The sequence below is a fragment of the Lycorma delicatula genome, chromosome 10 (genome assembly GCF_047948215.1).
Source record: "Lycorma delicatula isolate Av1 chromosome 10, ASM4794821v1, whole genome shotgun sequence".
NCBI classification, from domain to species: Eukaryota; Metazoa; Arthropoda; class Insecta; order Hemiptera; family Fulgoridae; genus Lycorma; species Lycorma delicatula.
The window spans coordinates 97,061,949-97,081,311 of NC_134464.1; the positions used below are offsets into that span (position 1 = coordinate 97,061,949).

General features: G+C 31.8%; 1 protein-coding gene across 8 annotated transcripts in view; it reads left to right on the forward strand.

Annotated features, from left to right (window-relative positions):
- LOC142331787 (organic cation transporter protein-like) overlaps positions 1–19,363 on the forward strand; it is an 82,087-nt gene that overhangs the window by 13,609 nt on the left and 49,115 nt on the right. The window contains exon 1 of one of the 8 annotated variants that reach the window (XM_075377894.1): positions 1,417–1,569. The exons of 5 other annotated variants lie outside the window; for them this stretch is intronic. Coding sequence is in view for 2 of the 3 variants with exons in the window: in XM_075377888.1 (XP_075234003.1) it covers positions 7,529–7,551 (23 nt within the window). In the remaining variant the exon portion in view is untranslated. Of the gene's footprint in view, positions 1–1,416; positions 1,570–4,201; positions 4,220–7,513; positions 7,552–19,363 lie in introns of those variants that run through there. 2 more of the 8 variants (XM_075377893.1, XM_075377888.1) reach the window with 2 other exon arrangements.

A 19,363-nucleotide genomic window follows, 5' to 3' on the forward strand; every position in this document is an offset into this window, starting at 1 on the left:
TATCAGATCTTTGCCAGGAATTAAATCCAATACCATCTATTCTAGGAGCCATACAGTAATTTGGCTTATTTTTATCTTTGTTTTTTTTTTTTTAGAAAAAATAAGTTAAAACTATAAAGATTTGGAATGTACATAATATATATTTTTTTTCTTTAGTTAGAATCATTTGACTAGGTTTGCACAATTCTCTATTAATTGTCGATTTGTGCTGTTCTTTCAAGCATAAGTATTTTTTTAGTTACAAATACTCAGATGTCTGCTTTGTATATTTCAATCTTTGCTGTTTATTCTTTTATGGTCTATAACATAAGTACGAGTACTTATTAAAAGCTTATTTTCGAATATTGGCAATACTGGGTAACCTATTCTGTTAAAAATTGTTTTGATATTAATTAAAGAAGTTATGTTATATTTTATTCAAACTGGTTTAATAAAAACATCAGTATGCTCTCTCTATCCATCTCTCTCTTACACACCTCTCTCTCTCTCTCTCTCTCTCTCTCTCTCTCTCTCTCTCTCTCTCTCTCTCTCTCTCTCTCTCTCTCTCTCTCTCTCTCTCTCTCTCTCTCTCTCTCTCTCTCTCTCTCTCTCTCTCTCTCTCTCTCTCTCTCTCTCTCTCTCTCTCTCTCTCTCTCTCTCTCTCTCTCTCTCTCTCTCTCTCTCTCTCTCTCTCTCTCTCTCTCTCTCTCTCTCTCTCTCTCTCTCTCTCTCTCTCTCTCTCTCTCTCTCTCTCTCTCTCTCTCTCTCTCTCTCTCTCTCTCTCTCTCTCTCTCTCACTCTCTTTCTTTCTCTTTTTAACAAACACTTTTGCAAAATTGTTGAAATACTTCATATAATCAAGAATGGCTAAAATGTTTAAATTACTCATAAACAAACCTAACCACATACAGCTAATTATTATTAATCGGCTGTTATTACAGTTATTTATGATTACGCATATTTTAGTTCAAAATGTAATGTCATTGCCAAAGGACTGGGTTACTGTGATTCTGACAAATCCCATTGTATTATTCGTGTCATACATGTTATATTAATCTTATTGAACAATTAAAATAGTGACTTTTATATGGTAAAATAAATAAATAAAATTTACACAGTTGGTAAATATAATATTAAATTCAAATATTAATATCTATATATATATAAAACTTCTTTCAGGCATTTTGATTTAATTTGATTTGATATTCGTATTTATTATAGTAAATATACAGTCCATTGAACTTCTTTGTTTGTGTTTTAATCATATTAAATTTCATGGTGTATAATTATGTTTAATTAAAGTTATGTTAATACATGTAGAGAATATTAAAAATTGCTGTAATAAGTTTGTATATTAAAATAGCAGCAGTAATTTATGCGTCAGTATTTATTTTGCTTTTGTTTTATTGTTGTACGCTGTCAAGTTTCTATTATTACTTAATGAAATAGGCCGGGTGTGTTCATATTTATTTTATTGCACTTATTGTGTTATGTGAAATGTGTTGTCTCAATTATTCTTCAGTAGCGTGTGTGTTGGCTCTGACAATGTTACTTATCTATTTTTTAAAACATTCAAGATAATTGATTAAAGTAAGTTTCTATTTTATTATTGATATGAATAGAGATAGATATGAATAGATATTTTATTTTATTGATATTAATAGAGATAGATCTATTCATATAATTATAATCTATCTGTTATATAATCCCTTAATTCTTTTTTGACATATTTAATGTGTACAATCTGTTCCCTCAGAAAAATGAGTAAATGTGTTGCATGCCTACAGTTGACTTGAAGGTGGGAAAGCCCAACAACAATTTAATCCTCTATATTGATCAGATTATTCTATATTCTGGCCGGCACTCTTTAACAACTGCTGATAGATGATAATGAAATTAATTTTTTGTAGCATGTGAAAAATGCTTGACTAGGACTCAAACCCAGAATCTCCGTATGAAAGGCAGGGACGTTACCACATCGCTATGTAGATTGACAAATATTATTTTAAAGATTTCTTTTGAATGTTAAAAAAAAATGACCAATTTTCAAATTATGTCTTAAGAAAATCTTATTAAAGCCGATTACAAATTTTTGTTGATGAAGTTATTGGTACTACTCTTGTGGCAGAAACTTTAAAGCAGTTATGAAACTACTTAAGTTTGTTGAAAATAGTATATTTGGTTAAAATTCATATTCCACATTGCAATATTAATATGTTATTTCATCCTTTAATTCAGTTCATCTTTGTATTTATTAGATTAATGATGGGTGTTGCTACCATCAACATTTGATGTTGAATATTGTATGAAGTCATTATAACGTCTGTAAAAATTAGCAGTAACTTAACCTATCTAACTCTGTCAAACACCTTTTCCAGTTTAACAAATGAAACATATAACTTTGCCTCCTTTCTATGGATCTCTCACCTATTACTCTTAGCAGTCCTATACCGTCCCTTGTTCCAACATCACTTCTAAACCCATACTGTTGTTTCTCAATACCACCATCCAATTATCCTCTTATTTAGAACCCTTAAAAGCACCTTAACTGCATGTGATATTAGGCTAATCATTCTATGTTCTTCACATTTCTTTGTATTTATTTTCATTTCTACTGATACCATTATTGTATCCAGGAAATTCTCTGACCATTTTCCTTCTTAAAGTATTCCATTCCATAAATCTAGTAATAGCTGTTCTCCTGTCTCTTCTAGTGCTTTGAAAAGCTCAATTTGTATTTCATCACATTCCTCAGCTTTTCCTTTTCTCATCATTTCAATTGCCTCATTTATTTCACTTTTTAACATACTGTACCTTTCTTGATCTTCATGAACTTCGTACTCTTCTTCCACTTCTTTATCTGTTTCTCTTGGCCTTCCTCCTAATGCATATAAATTCACAGTGAATCTTCTTTTTTATTTCCTCCTCATTAAGTGTTTCCATCCTTTGCCTCTATCTGATTTTTTCTTACCCCATTTCTCTTTAAAAATTATTTCTGATGCTTCTTCACATTACCTAATATTTCTTTTTCAAAATTTGCCATCACTGTACATTTTTCCTGGAGCCACTTTTCCTTAGCTTTCTCACTTTCCTTTTTCGTTCATTATTTAACCTGTATTTCCTTCTGCCTTCTTCTGTTTGTACAGTTTTCCACTTTCTCCTTTCATTCATCTTGTCCAACATTTCACTTGTAATCTGCTCTTTTCGTATTCTGTTTTTAAACTCTATCATCTCTTTTTCAGTTTCCTTTAAACTCTTCGTAATTTTAATCCACCTATCATCTGCATTACGTGGTTTATCTCCCATTCCCATTTTTTACCAGTGTACAATTCTATATCAACATGCCAAACCCAATGAATCCGGGTGATATTTAGCCCTAAAAGTAACACTTTCATTCTGTTCACTACAGTGACTGGCTGTAAAATAAACATTATTACTTTCAGAGAAATAAATTCTGATTGGTGCCTCTTGTACCTCAATTTCTTTTTTATGTCACAGTTATTAGAATAGAGTGTGTCAAATATTATAAACAACAAATTAACGTACCCATTTCTGTTGTAAAAAGTTAATTATTTGTTTTAATTAAGCAAGGTAATATAATATAAATTTTGTGACAGTAAAATTTTAAAAAATCAGCTGTTTTATAAAATTTGTTCTATGGATTCATTATTTTTGTTAACTTTTAACAACTGACATATTAATAGTTCTGCTGTTGATAGATAGGAATTGATGACATGATGAATAATAAGTAGCATCAGCTAGATAAATGAATAAATGTTCTACTGAAAATAAAACAGTATTAAAAAAACTAATATTTGATGGTGTATACATTTTGTATGCAAGGCTGATAATAGTGATTTGGTATATAATGGAACAGAATAATAATACTTTTGAATGTAGTTGTTAAATTGCTGTCCTCCTTTATCCTATAATAATTGACTACATGGTTTATTTGATGTCTACATTTACATATATGATCGTCTATTTGTGTGAGTGTATTATAAATGTTAGACATTAAATCACTAAAATGAAGTGTTGGTTGGTTGTTGTTATTCTATCTATTCAGCGTTTTTAATTTTTTCCTGTTAGTTGCATGCTGCTGTGTTTGTGTTTTACTTTAATTTTTTATTTTCTTTTTCATTTTCACAACTCTGCAGTTGTATGTTGAAGTTGTAAAGTTTATTCATTCATTCATTCGTCAGTATTGAATACCCTATTGTAATGATGCTATATTTTTAATGTAAAATTTATGTTGTTATTATTATTATTATTATTAATTTTGAGTATTTTGTTTTATATTTTATTTATTGCTTCTTTATTATTATTTTTGCTTTGTTGCTTCAATATTTTCAAAATTAATGTTACATTATATTTAAATTAATATTTTTTATTATTATACTTACATTACATCATAATGTTATATTTAATATTATACATTTTTCTGTTTTTTAATATTTTTTAGAATAGAATCTGTTTCATAAAAACTACTTTTTTAAGGGATATACCACCACTTTTTTCCTTGTTTTCTTTGTATTAACTTTTTATTTTGGATATTATATGTTGATGATAATTTGATTTGTTACTTTAACTTTATTTGTAATTATAATCATGAGTATTTTATTTATTTATCCATGCTATAAGCAAATATATATCTACAAATGTAGTTGTTTTTTATAATGGTTAGGATGGTATGATGAAAAAATATATCTCACCCTCGTTGGAGAATAAAACCTGGGGCTAATTGAATGACGATTTATTTACCACTACACCAATTGGATCCACCAATTTCTTTGATACATCCATCAATAATTCTCCGAGAATTAAATTTTTCTTTTTAAAAATTAAATAAATTTGTACATAGGATCACTAATGAATTCGTAAATATTATACATTATCTTTTTAATGATAAAAATGTTATCTTTATGTTGCTGTCATTTATTTAAACATGTGTTATTTATTATTTAATTAAAATACACAAGAACTTTAAAAACTATGTAATTAGTTCAATATATAGTAGTTTATTTTTATAGTATAATTTTAAAAAATTTAACAATATTCCATAACAGTACTTAAAAATAGTGTATACCTTAGCGTAATTTAGCTGTACTTGAAATTAGACTCTGTATAACTAAAAAGTTTGTACAATTTCATTTTGAAGTAGTTTTTATTATTTGTTGTTTTATATTTGTGTGTGTGAATGTGGGTGTGTGTGTGTGTGCTTGTGCAGGCGAGCGTGTACTATTTTTAAAAATGAATTCACTTACTTTTTTTATATACACATAATCACTTACATAGCAATCACTACTTCATTGATTGTTTTTTTAAATATTAAAAAACAAATCATCCAGTGACATATTGATTGCTTTGAAATCATATTTACAGTAATACATGAAAATTAAAAAAAAAAAAAAAATAAGAAAAAAAGTAAATTTTTAATTTACTGCTGTTATGATTCATATTACATATTTCAATTATTTCTACATTGTAAACATTCTTATACAGTCTATTTTATTGCAAATTAAAACTGATAATAATAATAAACAACTGAAAGAAAAATGAAATGTAATTCATCATTTTAGAGATGTCTTTCAGTCCTTAAACCATCTTCAGTCTTGATTTTTTAATACGGTAACAACACAACAATGAAGTATATAAAAATTTCATCACTTGTTTATGCAATCATAAAATTTGATAAAATTCAAAAATTGTTTACTTTTTAAATTAAGTATTATTATTGTTGCATTAATAAAAAAAAATTAAAAATCAAGATTTAAGGTCTAAGAATCAAAATATATCTTTGAAATGGTTAAATTCTACTTTATCTGAGATTAGAATCCCGAGAGTAATCTGAAACAGTACGTATGGTTCAGTACAGAATGCAAACCACTTCACTCATCAATTTTCTTTTGTAAGTTTAGCAAAGGAAACTTGTTGTTCTTGAGGTAGACTTCTTAATTTTTGGAATAATTTGAAATCCATTCAGGTCATGTACAAATTACAGTTATAGCATTTAATATACATAAGACAACAAAAATAGTAAAGATAAATTGTAAATACAAAACAAAATTAAATAAATGAATGTAAAAGAAATATTAATAAAAATAATAATAAAAACATTATTTACAAAGGACTTACAAACTAAAGTAAGTATATGTTGTACCATGTTTATAGAAGATAATTGAATAAATAATAATAATTTATTTGTTAATTTATACATTTAGTAACAATATACCGATGTCTAATAACAGTAGTGTGATGGTTGATAATGAATCTTACAGCCTGTGAAAAATTACACATCTAACTGGGACTCAAACATGAACCCTCCGGTTGAAAGGCAGAGATGCTACTGCTCCTTCATGAAAGTAATAACTGTTAACTAAAAAAAAAAGACTATCACCTTGGAAAGTACAAGTCAACAATGAAAGATTTAGCTTAAATACAATCTAAAGCGGTAAACTTCCCTAGTCAGATTGGCCTTACAGTAGTTCTATTGAAGATTATTGTTTTACGATCATATTCCTTCTTTATGTGTCTTTATTTCAGTAATTGTTAAGCATAGCTCATTTTAATTTACCGCTACATTTAGCTCAATAATTGGCTAAATATTCCTAAGTTAGTGCCATTAGTTGAACCCCAGTGATGAAAAAATATATTGATGATAGGCAATTTATTATTTAAGTTTACAATATTATATATTTGTTATGATACAAGATCATTATTTTAATATCTGATCAATAATAATCTAACTGTTTACCTGATCAACAAGTAGATGAAGAATCATCCGCTGATGGATCAGTTACAATTTTTTTCATTTAGTTTATTAAGATATAGTATTCTATTAATTTAATTTCAAATTTTTTCTCCTGGCTTTGAGTTTTTAGTTTTTGTTTCTGAGGCCTAAGTATGAACAAGAAATTTATTTTAGTCTACTTAAAAAACAAAGTTTGTTTTCTGTAATAGTAATAAACATGAAATTTTAACTTAGTCTATTTATAAAGTTTTCTTGAATAAAATGGTTTAATTTTATATAAGATTTTAATCTTTATGAGTTATTTTTATTTCAATTATTACGATAACTATTTGGTAAAGCTAATTAAGAAAAATATTTTTTATATAATAATGCTTTTTTTATGTTTTTAATTTGATTTAATTCTTTTATTATGAAACATTTAATTAATTTATATAATTTATACTATTATATGGGAAAAATTGTGTTTAATTTAATGAAAATCAAAAGTTTTTATTTACATGCTGAAAATTAAAAAAAAATGTTTGAATAGAATTGTGGTGGAAAGAGTAAAATGTCAATATTTTGTATCAGTTTCAATTTCATTAGGTTTAAGTTCTGTGCTTATAAGTGCTCTTGCTATGACCTTGCCCTCCTTACAACTTTGCCTCTTAAGAACATTTCCTGATATTATCTATTATGTTGTTGATTTGTTTACACCGATATTGTGCAGTGTTTTTGATAGTGTGTTGCCTATCAGTAAATCTATTTATTATTCTTTTCCCTTTCTGTGATGAAAAGTGTTTTTAATTATCCTAATACATGATTTATCCTAATCCATACAGGTAAGAATTTTTTTATATTATACATGATAATATATTACATGTTTATTCAATTTTTAATTGTTTATTTTTTAATGTTTCATTATTTTGATGAACCTAGTTTATTTGTAGTTAAATTCAGTTCATTTTCTATAATCCTTTCTCTTTATAACCTATACTTCTTTTTAATACAGTTTTTATTATTATTATTATTTTTTATTTAAGAAGTTTCAGATTTTATTCGATTGTGAATTTTCTTGAATTCACAGATTGATTTTGTTCCCACTAAGACTAAACACTGTTGTTTTGCTTTTGCTATGAGATTACTCAATGAAATGATAATTATATTTATATTTGTGATCATTTCTATTGATCTCTGTGGCAGATTGGTAATATCTGTCTTTGATCCGGAGAATCCCTTGTTTGAGTCTTGTTCAGATATAAAACTTTTTTATCATCCATCAACAGCTGTTATAAAGTATAAGTTATAGAGTTAAAAAATTATTAAATATTTACCGTATTATGTTTGCATGTTACTGTTTTAAAGTATAATATTGCATCTTAAGGTTTCCAATTAAAATTATAGATTAGATATGTTTTGGTAGTAAATATTAAACTAATCAATTTGAAGCGTGAAATATTATTTAAAACTAATCTCCATGGCTTAGTAGGTGGCATCTTGTTATTTCATGTGGAGGTCCAGGTTGGAATCCTGGTCAGGCATGGTATCTTTCATACGTTACCAATTTCCACTACTGACTGTAGCTTTTGATATTTGCTCTTTCATTAAGAAAAAAAGACTTAAAAAATAAAATAAAATTTTCATTCATATTTTGGAAATAGAAAACAAAAATAATTTTGGAAAATAATGCATGCACTTCAATTCTAAATGTTAACGTAAAAAAAAATTGATTATAATAGTGAGCATTTATTAAAAACTAATATTGTTAATACAACAAATTGATGCAGTGAGACGCAGTCAAATCACAACGCGATTCTGTGTGCCATTAGCCCTTTTGAGAGGGGGCAACAGAAGGCTCCTCATCCTGTAGTCAGTCAGGAGGTTTTGGCTTCCTTCCAGGCCAAATTTCTGGCGTGAGACCTTGAGAGTGTCTCGGCCATCATAGCTGATACCTTCATGGAGACTCAACAAAGCGGTCAGGCAGGACGCTAAAGTAATCGGGCCTATTGGTGAACTGCCGAGGTCGGTAGAGTAAGACGATCTTTCATGAACGATAGGCGAATACTTCACATCCTACAGGGTTGGTCTAGTGGTTAAACTCGTTATCGCAAATCATCTGATTTCGAAGTCGAGAATTTAAGGTTCAAATCCTAATAAAGGCAGTTAATTTTACACGGATTTGAATACTAGATCGTGGATACCGGTGTTCTTTGGAGGTTGGTTTCAATTAACCATACATCTCAGGAATGGTCGACCTGAGACTCTACAAGACGGTACTTCATTTATATCCGTACATATCATCCTCATTCATCATCCGAAGTAATATCTTATGGTGGTTCCGGAGGCTAAACAGAAAAAGAGAGAGATGAAGACAACAGAGGACCAACAGGAGGAATGATATCGAACTCCGCACCTATTAGCGGGACGAGCTCAAAAAGACTAGGCAGTTCTGAAGTATCCTAATACTTCAAATGGAGCAACTGGCAGATGTGGAGGGAATTCTGCGATATCTTCGACGAGGACATCTGGGGAATTGGTACAAAATTGTTATCAAAGAATTTGGTAGACGCCTTTCCTTACTCGACAAGGCTATTCTATTGAGTTTCGCGGAGGCTGTCTTTCTTAGATGTGGGGAGACGAACCGCGAGGAAGTAGCTTTCATTGATAGTTGTCGAAATAGCTGTCGAGCTTTGTTGATTCATTCAACTACGCCATCACCCAGGAATGTGGTTTCCAGAAGCCTGGAAGCCCGCCCGGCTTGTGCTCCTCAGGAAGTAGGGGGAAGCAAAGCAGCAGCAACAACAGCAAGAAATATCAATGTTACCTCTTCGAGAGATCGGCGACGGGTATTTCCGCTGAGAAGAGGAACGGATCGGGATGAGTTGTGGTGTTCCACAGAGTCATTCAGTGTTGGGGCCAATAGTGTGGAATATCGCGTATTACGAAGTCCTGTCCGTCGCGCTTTTCGTTGAGGCAGCCCTTATCGGGCTGGTTTCGCGCCTGCAGGATAAAAGGGCTTCAGCCTGCAGAAGACCCAGGGTAGGTGTAAGCTGACACCGATTTCATTTAGGGTCGGTACGTCCAACGTATCCTTGCAGAGAAATAACTCGGGGTGTGGATAGACAAAAACGCCACGTTCTAGAGGCACATAAAAGAAGTGTTAGTCAAAGCCGAAAATACGGCTGCCGCGATCGGTCGGATAATAGCCAATATCAGGGGTCCTCTCACCGAAGCGGCGAGTCTTGTCTCGGGTGGTGATCTCGAAAGTACTGTATGGAGCCCTAATCTGGTCTGACGCACTGCAGAGAAGGAGAGGACGTGCAATTCGTAGCCGGGTGTGTGACAGGAGGATTTATAGGCCTTCGGCTATAAGCGATTTTATTGTGGTTCAGCATGTCCGCTGTTAAGTGCAGAAAAGAAATAAGTTGTGTTTTGTGATAGCTGTAACAATCATCATGTCGTTAGGGTTAATATTTAAAATTTACATCTATATGTTTTAAGTTCTTATTTCCAGTATCGGGACCCTGCTGATCGTCATCTTGAAGTCTGGGAGAAAATTCTTCAGTTTTCAGAACATAGTTCTATTGTTACTGTTGCTAATGTTAATGCTAAATATCTTTTGTTGCATAGTGATTATACTGATGATAGTGATGAGGCGGTTGAAGGTTTTGTCGTCCATCATGACTGTTTCTGGTGAGCTGCCAACATATGCCGGTATGGTGGATGGTAGGAGGCAATTTGCCGGCACCAATATTGATTTCACGGTTGGAAGATACATTCCCACATGTATCTGTGGTTGGAAGGTTGTCAATGATTGCTCTAGCGACCATCTACTTATTGTCTTCAAGATCACTCATGGCCTAAGTGATGGTTATAGATGTAATTTCTCAGTGCAGCAGGGGCGTTTTCTGCACAGTAAAGCCAATCGGCGGAGGTTTATCATATCCTTTTGGCCAGGCTCCGTGTCTTGGACAGGGGTTTGGATGGTCTTGATCTTGAGGACATGACAGGTCGGTTATCAGCAGCTTTCATCGATGCCGCTGAGCATTCCACGTAGTTCGGGTCGTAGAGGGGTCCCCTTGCTGAAACTTAACTGAGGGGTCCCCTTGGGGAACTTAACTGAGATGAAATCATCTGTTCTCCATTTATGGAGGTCCTCTCGAACTGAGAGTGACCCCGAGCGGCGAGAAGATTTGGCTTCGAGGTATAAGGAGCTCAGATGTTATTATCACAAGGTAAGACAGATCAAACGTGATTCTTGGCGTTCCTTTGTTCAGGAACGAGATACTAAAGACCCGTGGGGTGTTATTTACCTATTGCTAGGGCATAAACGATAGAAGGGACATTTTTATTTCGACCAGACCAAGAGTGACCTCAGATAAAACTGAGATCCTACTTTGTTTGATGATCTTTTTCCGAGTGATGATTTAGCTGTAGAAACTGCTTATCATTGTCGTGTTAGAAATGATGTTGCTTCTTATCGCATGGATGTTTTTTCTTCAGAAGTTACTGAGGCAGAGGTGCGTGAGAATCTGTGGCTTTGGCAGAGGTAAAGCTCCTGGCCTTGATCGAATAACGGTGGTGTTCCTTGTTCGTTTAGTGAATGTTAGTGTGGGAATATTCTTTAGAGTATTTAACAAACTGTTATTCACGGGCTATTTCCCAATTTTTTGGAAAAAGGGAATAGTTAAATCGTTTAAGGGTGGCGGCAAGGATCCCATTGTTAGTTCCTCATATCGGCCTCTTACGTTATTGCCAGTAATCGGTAAAGTCTTCGAGAAGATACTATATCTACATATTAATGAGAAGTTGACATCGCAAACGGTTATTGATGAAGGATCAGTATGGCTTTTGTCATGGTAAAAGGAAGGAAGATGCTATTTTACGAGGTTTAAGCATTGTCAAGAATAATAGTTATGGGTATGCTTTGGGGATTTTCCTTGACATATCTGGGGCATTTAACAATCCTTAATGGCCTCCTTCTCCTTTTTAATTACTGAGACATGGGTGTACCAAAAATGAAATGCAGGTAATGAATGCATAGCTATTTTGGGCATCAAGACGTTCTACTTTGTGATGGTGGCCACAAAGTGGAGAAGACACTGTCTAAGAGTTGTCCCCAAGGCAATGCGCTAGGCCCCACATTGTGTGTTGTAGAGTTTGATTTTTTGATGCAGCTGATATTGCCTGGCGGCTGTTGCTGGTCGAAGGATGTTCGCGAAATGAGATTGAACTCCACATCTCTCGGACATGCAGGATACTTGAGCTATGGGACCGTCAACATAAGATGACATTCAGCCTGGAAAAAACAAGATGATGCTGCTGAAGGGCCGTTTGGCTATGACGCGTTGAGTCCGTGTTTCAATGTCAGGCCATTGAATTCGATATGTTGAGGTTTAGAAGTACCTCGGGGGTGCTCCTTGATGAAAATTCTCATTTTAAGGACCATTTACAGTATGTCACAAAGAAGGCCAGTAGTGCCTTCTTTGGTATTCGAAGTATGGTTAATTCGAATTGAGGTCTGAATTTTAAGAATATTAGCCCTGGAGGGCGTATTCCCGTTAGTCTGAAAGGCGCTAGCATTGAAAGGAGTTCAACAGACAGAGTGAAGGGAAATTACGCAGGGAGTACGAGGCTCATATGTACCTAGTTTCCCACGATCAGCCCTGGTTAATTATTTTGCATTAGTCCAAAGAAACGGGACGCAAAAACCAACTTCATCCATAAATGAAACATAAAATCTTTAACCGCTATTAAATAAATAATGACCCAACCGATAATAGAAAGACACAGCAGCAAGGGACATTTATCCAGGTTCTGTAACTAGTAAGGAGATACGAGGGTTATTTTTTTTCAAGGGTTGATCGGTCATGTAATTAAAACCACAGTGAAAATAACAATTTTTTTTATTTGTAACAAGTACTTACATAGTTACGCTATTCTCTACGTAGTCGCCACTCCGATTTAGACATTTGTCGTAGCGTGGTACCAACTTTCCAATACCCTCGTCATAGAGCGGAGCCGCCTGTGTTTTCAGCCGTGTTTCTACGCTGGTCTGCAGCTCGATGTCTGTGCCAAAATGTTGTCCTAGCCGGCGTTTCATGTGAGCAAAGAGGTGAAAATCGGATGGAGCCATGTCCGGGCTGTATGGTGGGTGATCAAACACTTCCCGACGAAAACGCTGCAGGAGCTTCTTTGTTACAGCTGCAGTGTGCGGCCGAACATGGTCATGGAGAAAGACAATGCCTGATGACAATATTCCTCTCCGCTTATTCTGAATTACCCTTCGTAGACGTTGAAGAGTCACACAGTATGAGGCTGCAGTGATGGTCGTGCCGCGTTCCATGAATTCCACCAAGAGAACTCCATTCCGGTCCCAGAACACAGTAGCCATACATTTTCTGTTGGAGAAGGTTCGCTTGAACTTCTTTGGTTTACTGGGAGAGTGAGAATGCATCCGCTGTTTGGATTGTTCTTTTGTTTCTTCAGTTTCCAAATGGACCCATGTCTCGTCCCCTGTGGCAATTTTGTTCAAAACATCTTCTCCTTCATTGTGGTAGCGCTGTAGAAACGTTAGGGAGGCGTCCATTCTCATTGTTTTGTGTTGGTCGGACAGCATCTTGGGAACCCATCTCGCACACAGTTTGCGGTACTGAAGTCTCTCACTCACAATGGTGTAGAGAGCTGACCTTGAAATTTCAGGAGACGAATCGCTCGATACAAAAATTGTGAACCGAAGATTTTCTCGAATTGCCTCATCCACTCGCTCAACGAGATCATCGGTTGACAGTCGCTTCCTTTCCTGCACCATTGTCGCACTTTGCTGTCTCTCATTGAAGTTTCACCGTACACATTACTTATTCGTCGATGAATTTCAGCCGCAATACACACCTCAGCTTGAAGAAATCGAATTACCGCACGCACTTCACACTTGGCGGGAGATGCTATTGTTGTAGACATGTTTACGTGCTAGCTGCATGTTCAGAACTAAACGAAGTGACGCGGCGTGATTGAAGGTCATACTACAGATGCTGCGCAACATATATGTGCAAAGGTTCATCCGATTTTTGCGCGGGTATTTATTTCGCGACCGATCGGACCTTGAAAAAGAATAACCCTTGTAATAAAACTCCAATTACCCTTGCGTTCTGCACTGACTATGAGTATCCTGTATAAGGGTGTGTATGAGGCAATTATTTATGCCGCACCAGTTTGAGTGGGTAAGCTAAAATTTAAATCTTATAGGGACATTTTATTGAGGGCCCAGTACCTTTTGTTGTTAATGGTGACAGGTGGTTACTGTAGAATTTCTTGTGAGCTGTCCTGATGATTGCTGGATTAAACCCTGTTGTTCTTGTACTTGAATGTCCACAACACTATTTTGCAAAGAAGTTGGGTCAACTAACTTCTTCTAGAATTACAGAGATTAAGAATGATGGATTTCAATTGCGGCAAACATGTTGGGATGAGTCGGGATGAGTCAGGGAAAAGACCATGCATGAAACGCCCATTTCGTTTCATGCATGGTCTTTTCCCTGATGTGAGGAGTCTGCAGGACATCTTGGGTGTTTCCTAACAAGTATATAACTCAGTTTCTTTCGAGCCATGGTGGTTTTAGGGATAGTGTTTTGGCCTGGTTGATTCAGGTCTGTGTCTGTGGTGTGGCATATTAGATAATGCCTTTCATGTTTTATATGTCTGCCGTTGATAATAATCCTCATAGCTTAGGAGAATAATAAATTTAAATTAAATTAATCACATTTTACACATCTTTAATTTACTTATAAAAATGTATTTAAATAATGTAAATTATAAAAAAAAATAATTTCTTTATCTGTAGTAGATGTAATAACAGCAAAACAATTCATTTTTTTCTATGACTGATTGTAAAGAAAACGGTTTACAATTGTAATTTCACCATTTTATATTAATTTGCTATACAATACGTGAGTTGAAAGTTTACCCCTCGCCAACTGCTGTGTCTAGTATGCAAATCATTGTATCGTACTAGTTTGTTGTGTTGGAATTTTATACACAGTAATCAGATGATGTCATCTGGTTAGATAGTACAGCAAATCTTGCTCGTCCGTCCCATCTAAGTCAGCCAATAATTCAGTTGACAAAGACGGGGGCAAACCTTCAGCTCTCTTAGTGTATATATAAAAAAAAGAAAAAAGTGTTTAGAAGCATAAAACTAATTGATGGAGACACTTATGAAAATACTGATGTTTACAAAAATAACCGATTGAGAATAAATAAAAAAACCATTAAATGATAAATCTTTAATTGAATTCTTATAAATTAAAATACATCTGTGTTCTTGTTTAAACATGATCATTTATAGTTAAAAAATAATAACTGGTCATCAGTTGGTATAATAATTAGCATGCTGGTTTCTAATCATCTGAATTCAGGTTTCTTTCCTTCCAATAGCTTGACGTTTGATCATCTATAGTTTCATTTTTGTCATTAAAATACTTAAGTGTAGCTTGTTCAAGGTCATATCAATAAAAAAACATGTTTATCTACGAGAAAAAAAACGTTATAATGTATCCGTTGCTGTTTTTAATTAATTTAAACATCTAAAAGATCTTTTAACCAATCTATTTTAAATTAAAGGTTGCCTGTTATAAAAATAATATTACTTAACAGATGATTTTTAAAATGTATATTGTGTATTTTAAATGCCGTAAACATGTATATTTTTAAGTGATCTCGTATGAATCGCCAATCATTTTCCAAAAAAAATTTTTGGAATTACAAGTGAAATCCAAACAAGGGAAATTTAATAAAAAAAGAAAATAAAACAAAAAACATTACTACCAATCTTAAGAATAATAATGACCCCAAGTCAGGCTTACTAAAATAAGTGAGGAGTAAAGTTATTTTCTTCACTAAACCTAATATATTTTGCAAACAGGATGCCATGCCCATGAAATGCTGGTGATATTCAGTTGTATAAGTAAATATCTTCCTTCATTCAATTCATCACAGACAGCTGGCTGTTCAATTAACATCAGTATTATCAGTAAAAGCAGTTCTATGATCTGATGTGTATTGTACCTCAGATATTTTACATGTTTCATAACTAAGAAAGTGATGCTGACAATGTAAAACGTCAAATTAATGTAAATCTTTCTGTTATGAAACAGTGTTTAATATATATTGGCTTCAACTCGGTAATTAAATAAACTTAATTTTCTGCATCCTTAGTTTAATAAATATTTAAATACATATTCAAATATTTTTCTATAAATACCTTCAATGTTTTTATTATATGTTGTACAGTTTTCATTTTGCTTTATTACTTTCTCTTATTTTTTTATAAATAAATTAGCTGTTGAAATAAATTAGAAATAAAGATAATGCTCAACCAAATTTTTTTTTTTTTTAAAGGATTTTTTCCAAATATCAAACTAATTGTTAATTTGATGAATTCATATGATTCATCACATAATTTTTATTTTGTGATTATGTTCTCAATGTTTCACTGGTTTTCATTGATCTTTCCTGGTAAAAGTTGGTGCATTTACCTTTGTTATCAATAGCTTCATCATATTAAGTAACGTGATTTGTGTAACGTATAATTATGTAATAATCAGAATAAAATATTTATTTATTTGTAATCTAAATCCTTATTATTTACTCATTTGCAAATTTAATTTTACATTAATTAAATCAAAATTACCTAGACAGTTTTGATTTATTAAAACTAAAACTGTCTAGGTAATTTTTTTTAATATAAAAATAGGATGACTAATATGACAAAGATTTTCATGGAAAATTTGTAGCATGGAAGTTTTATGTTGAGCTGCCATGAGCTATTATTATTATTTTATTTTGTAGTATGTATTTTGCATGTGTTTTGTTTGCACTTTTAAAAGTTTTAATTACTGAACATTTACTCCTTTCTTTTATTTATTTAGTTTATTCTGTCCTTTTTTTAAATGAAACTCATTAGCTTGTTGTTTTTTTTTTATTCATAAATTCTGGTGTATATCAGTAACATTTTGTTACACAACAGATAAGTCGTTAGAATCAGATCTATTGAAATATATTTAAAACTACCCAGAATGTGACATATCCTAAATTGTCATATCCTATACATTTCAACAGATTGATCTTATAACATCTAATTTTTTATGAATTTGCAATTAGCATCATAGAATATAATGACTAACTATTATCAATAATAATAAAACTTGTAAAACTTAATTCTTGTAAGTTTTCCTAAGAGACTGCTTTGTTAGTGATTGATCACTACTTCATCAGATATCTAAAAAATTTTATGTTAAAGTATTAGAATAGAAAATAAGGTAGTTTTATCTTCTAGGTGAAAAAATAAATATTTATTGACCTTTTCTATTGAAATATTTTAAAATAGAAGATGAAGATTAGGTTAAAAATGAAACATGTTTTTCTTTTTTAATATTTTAACATAAAACGTTTGAGATATTTGATGAAGTAGTGATCAGTATGAAAACGCTTGTGTAGAGGAAACAATTACAAGCAATAAATATTACAATTTTTATTATTATTGATTATAATCTAATCTTTTATACAACAGGAAATTATTTGGATATGTTAGACCTAAAATATTTTTTAAAATTTAATATGAAAGTTCAATCCTAATATAATAGATTGTATTCAGAAGTATTAATTTAAATTTATCTCGGTATATTACTAATAATCAATCATAAATAAAATATGTATAAATCGTGAGGCAAAAAATTGCAGATTTAATAATGGTATCTAAAATATAACCACTTTCTCCAAAAGCTATATGTATGCTCTGCAATATAACTTTCTCCATTTCTTCATAACTTTCTCCATTCACAGATTGCCTTTTTTCTTCTTGGTGTTGTACACATATATCTGAACAAAATTAAAATAGTAATTAGAAAATAATTATCTTAGGTTAATGGAGTAAAATCTTTTGTATTTTAAGTGTCATGATAAATACTATAATAATAATAGTTGTTATAAGGGCAACCTGACATGAATTACAAGCCCAAAAATGATATAGTCATCTTTCTTTCATTTGTAACATATTTTCTCCCATGTTTGGCTTGCTAGGAAAAATGAGAAGTGGATTAATTGCATGTTGCCTTTTTTACAGAGTCAAATATGTAGTTGTACGTCAGCGTGCTAAATCCATGTGATATTCATAATCACTGTTATTCTGTTCATCATAGCTACTTAGGGAAAATTATTATACTAAAAAAAAACAGCTCCGAATAGTACTTCTTAACCTTAGTTTCTTTACATGTCTTACACTCATAAGAAAGACTGGGACGGAGAGTGTAAAGTAACAGATACATTTCCTTTCCTGTAGTGAAGCAATACATTTGTAATTTAATATGTATTATGTAAACCAGAAGGATTTTTTGAGTGACAATACTAAAAGTACGTTCATGTCTTATAAATATGCTTTTCCCCTTCGTGTTTTCTTATGTTTAACTTGACTTATGTTTAACAGATCGGTTAATTTAAAAGAAATAGAACAGGCATAATAATTCCTTTAATATAATAAAATAGAATTGGGGATTGAAATTAATAATAATTGTATCAAGGTCAGCTCAAGCACTGAAATATACATTTTGTAGAAAATTGATTTTTGAATTCAGTAAAATGGAGAAGTGAGTTTGTCTTAGAAAAAAATAGATTTACAAAAAATACAAGTATAATAAACTAGAATAAAAACCATAACTCATAATTAAATGGACATGGTAAGTTTTTCCAAGATCATATATATTTTTGACCCTCAGGATTAATAAATGTAGCCTTCATTCACCCAGTTAGTGTTCCATCAGGAAAGAATACTATTTTGAGACATAATTATAGAGTTAAAATAAGAAAAAAAAAGTAATATAAATGTAAATTCGAAGATGCTCTGTTTTTGAGTTATGGCTACTGTCATATTTTACTTTGATTTTTACTCCATAGGTAACATAATGCAATCTTAATATTTTTTGGACATTAATTATGGTAATAATGTCATCTATTTGTATGTTATTTGAAATGAAAATTATTTTTAAAAAAATTGTTCCTACAGCTGATCTTTAATTTTTTTTGACAAATTTGACTTCACTTAAAAGAAAAAAGGTAAAGATATAGAGAAAAATAGGAATTCAATTTAATAGTTTTATTTTTTAAAAATCAGTTAATTATTACTGAATTGTAATACTTTGGCCATCTAGTTGGCATTACTGTGTACATTAATTGAAATTTAATTTGAATGGTATCCACTGTTATCCATATAGTATTATGCCCTGGTAGATGCTTGGATGTTTAAATGGAGATCATTTTTATTTAAAGCTATGGAGGAGTTTGAATAGCTCATCAGATTAGATTCATTATTATCTGATTATACTTAGGTTAGATTATTCTTTATGGTGTTGGATGAAAAGTGAGGTTTATAAACTCAAACTATGTTAGATAATATATCATTAAAATTTTAAATAATGCCGTCATAAAGGAGCCTAAAGATATTTTGAGATGAGCAACTCAAGGTCTTCAGAAATGAGTTAAGAAATGGTATAGTACTTAACGGTGGAATTTTTAACATTAATTAGAAACAATTTCATTAATAGTAGTTTTGTTTGTTTTATTTTTAACACAGTATGTTCTAGATTGTAATTTTTAAATTTTGTT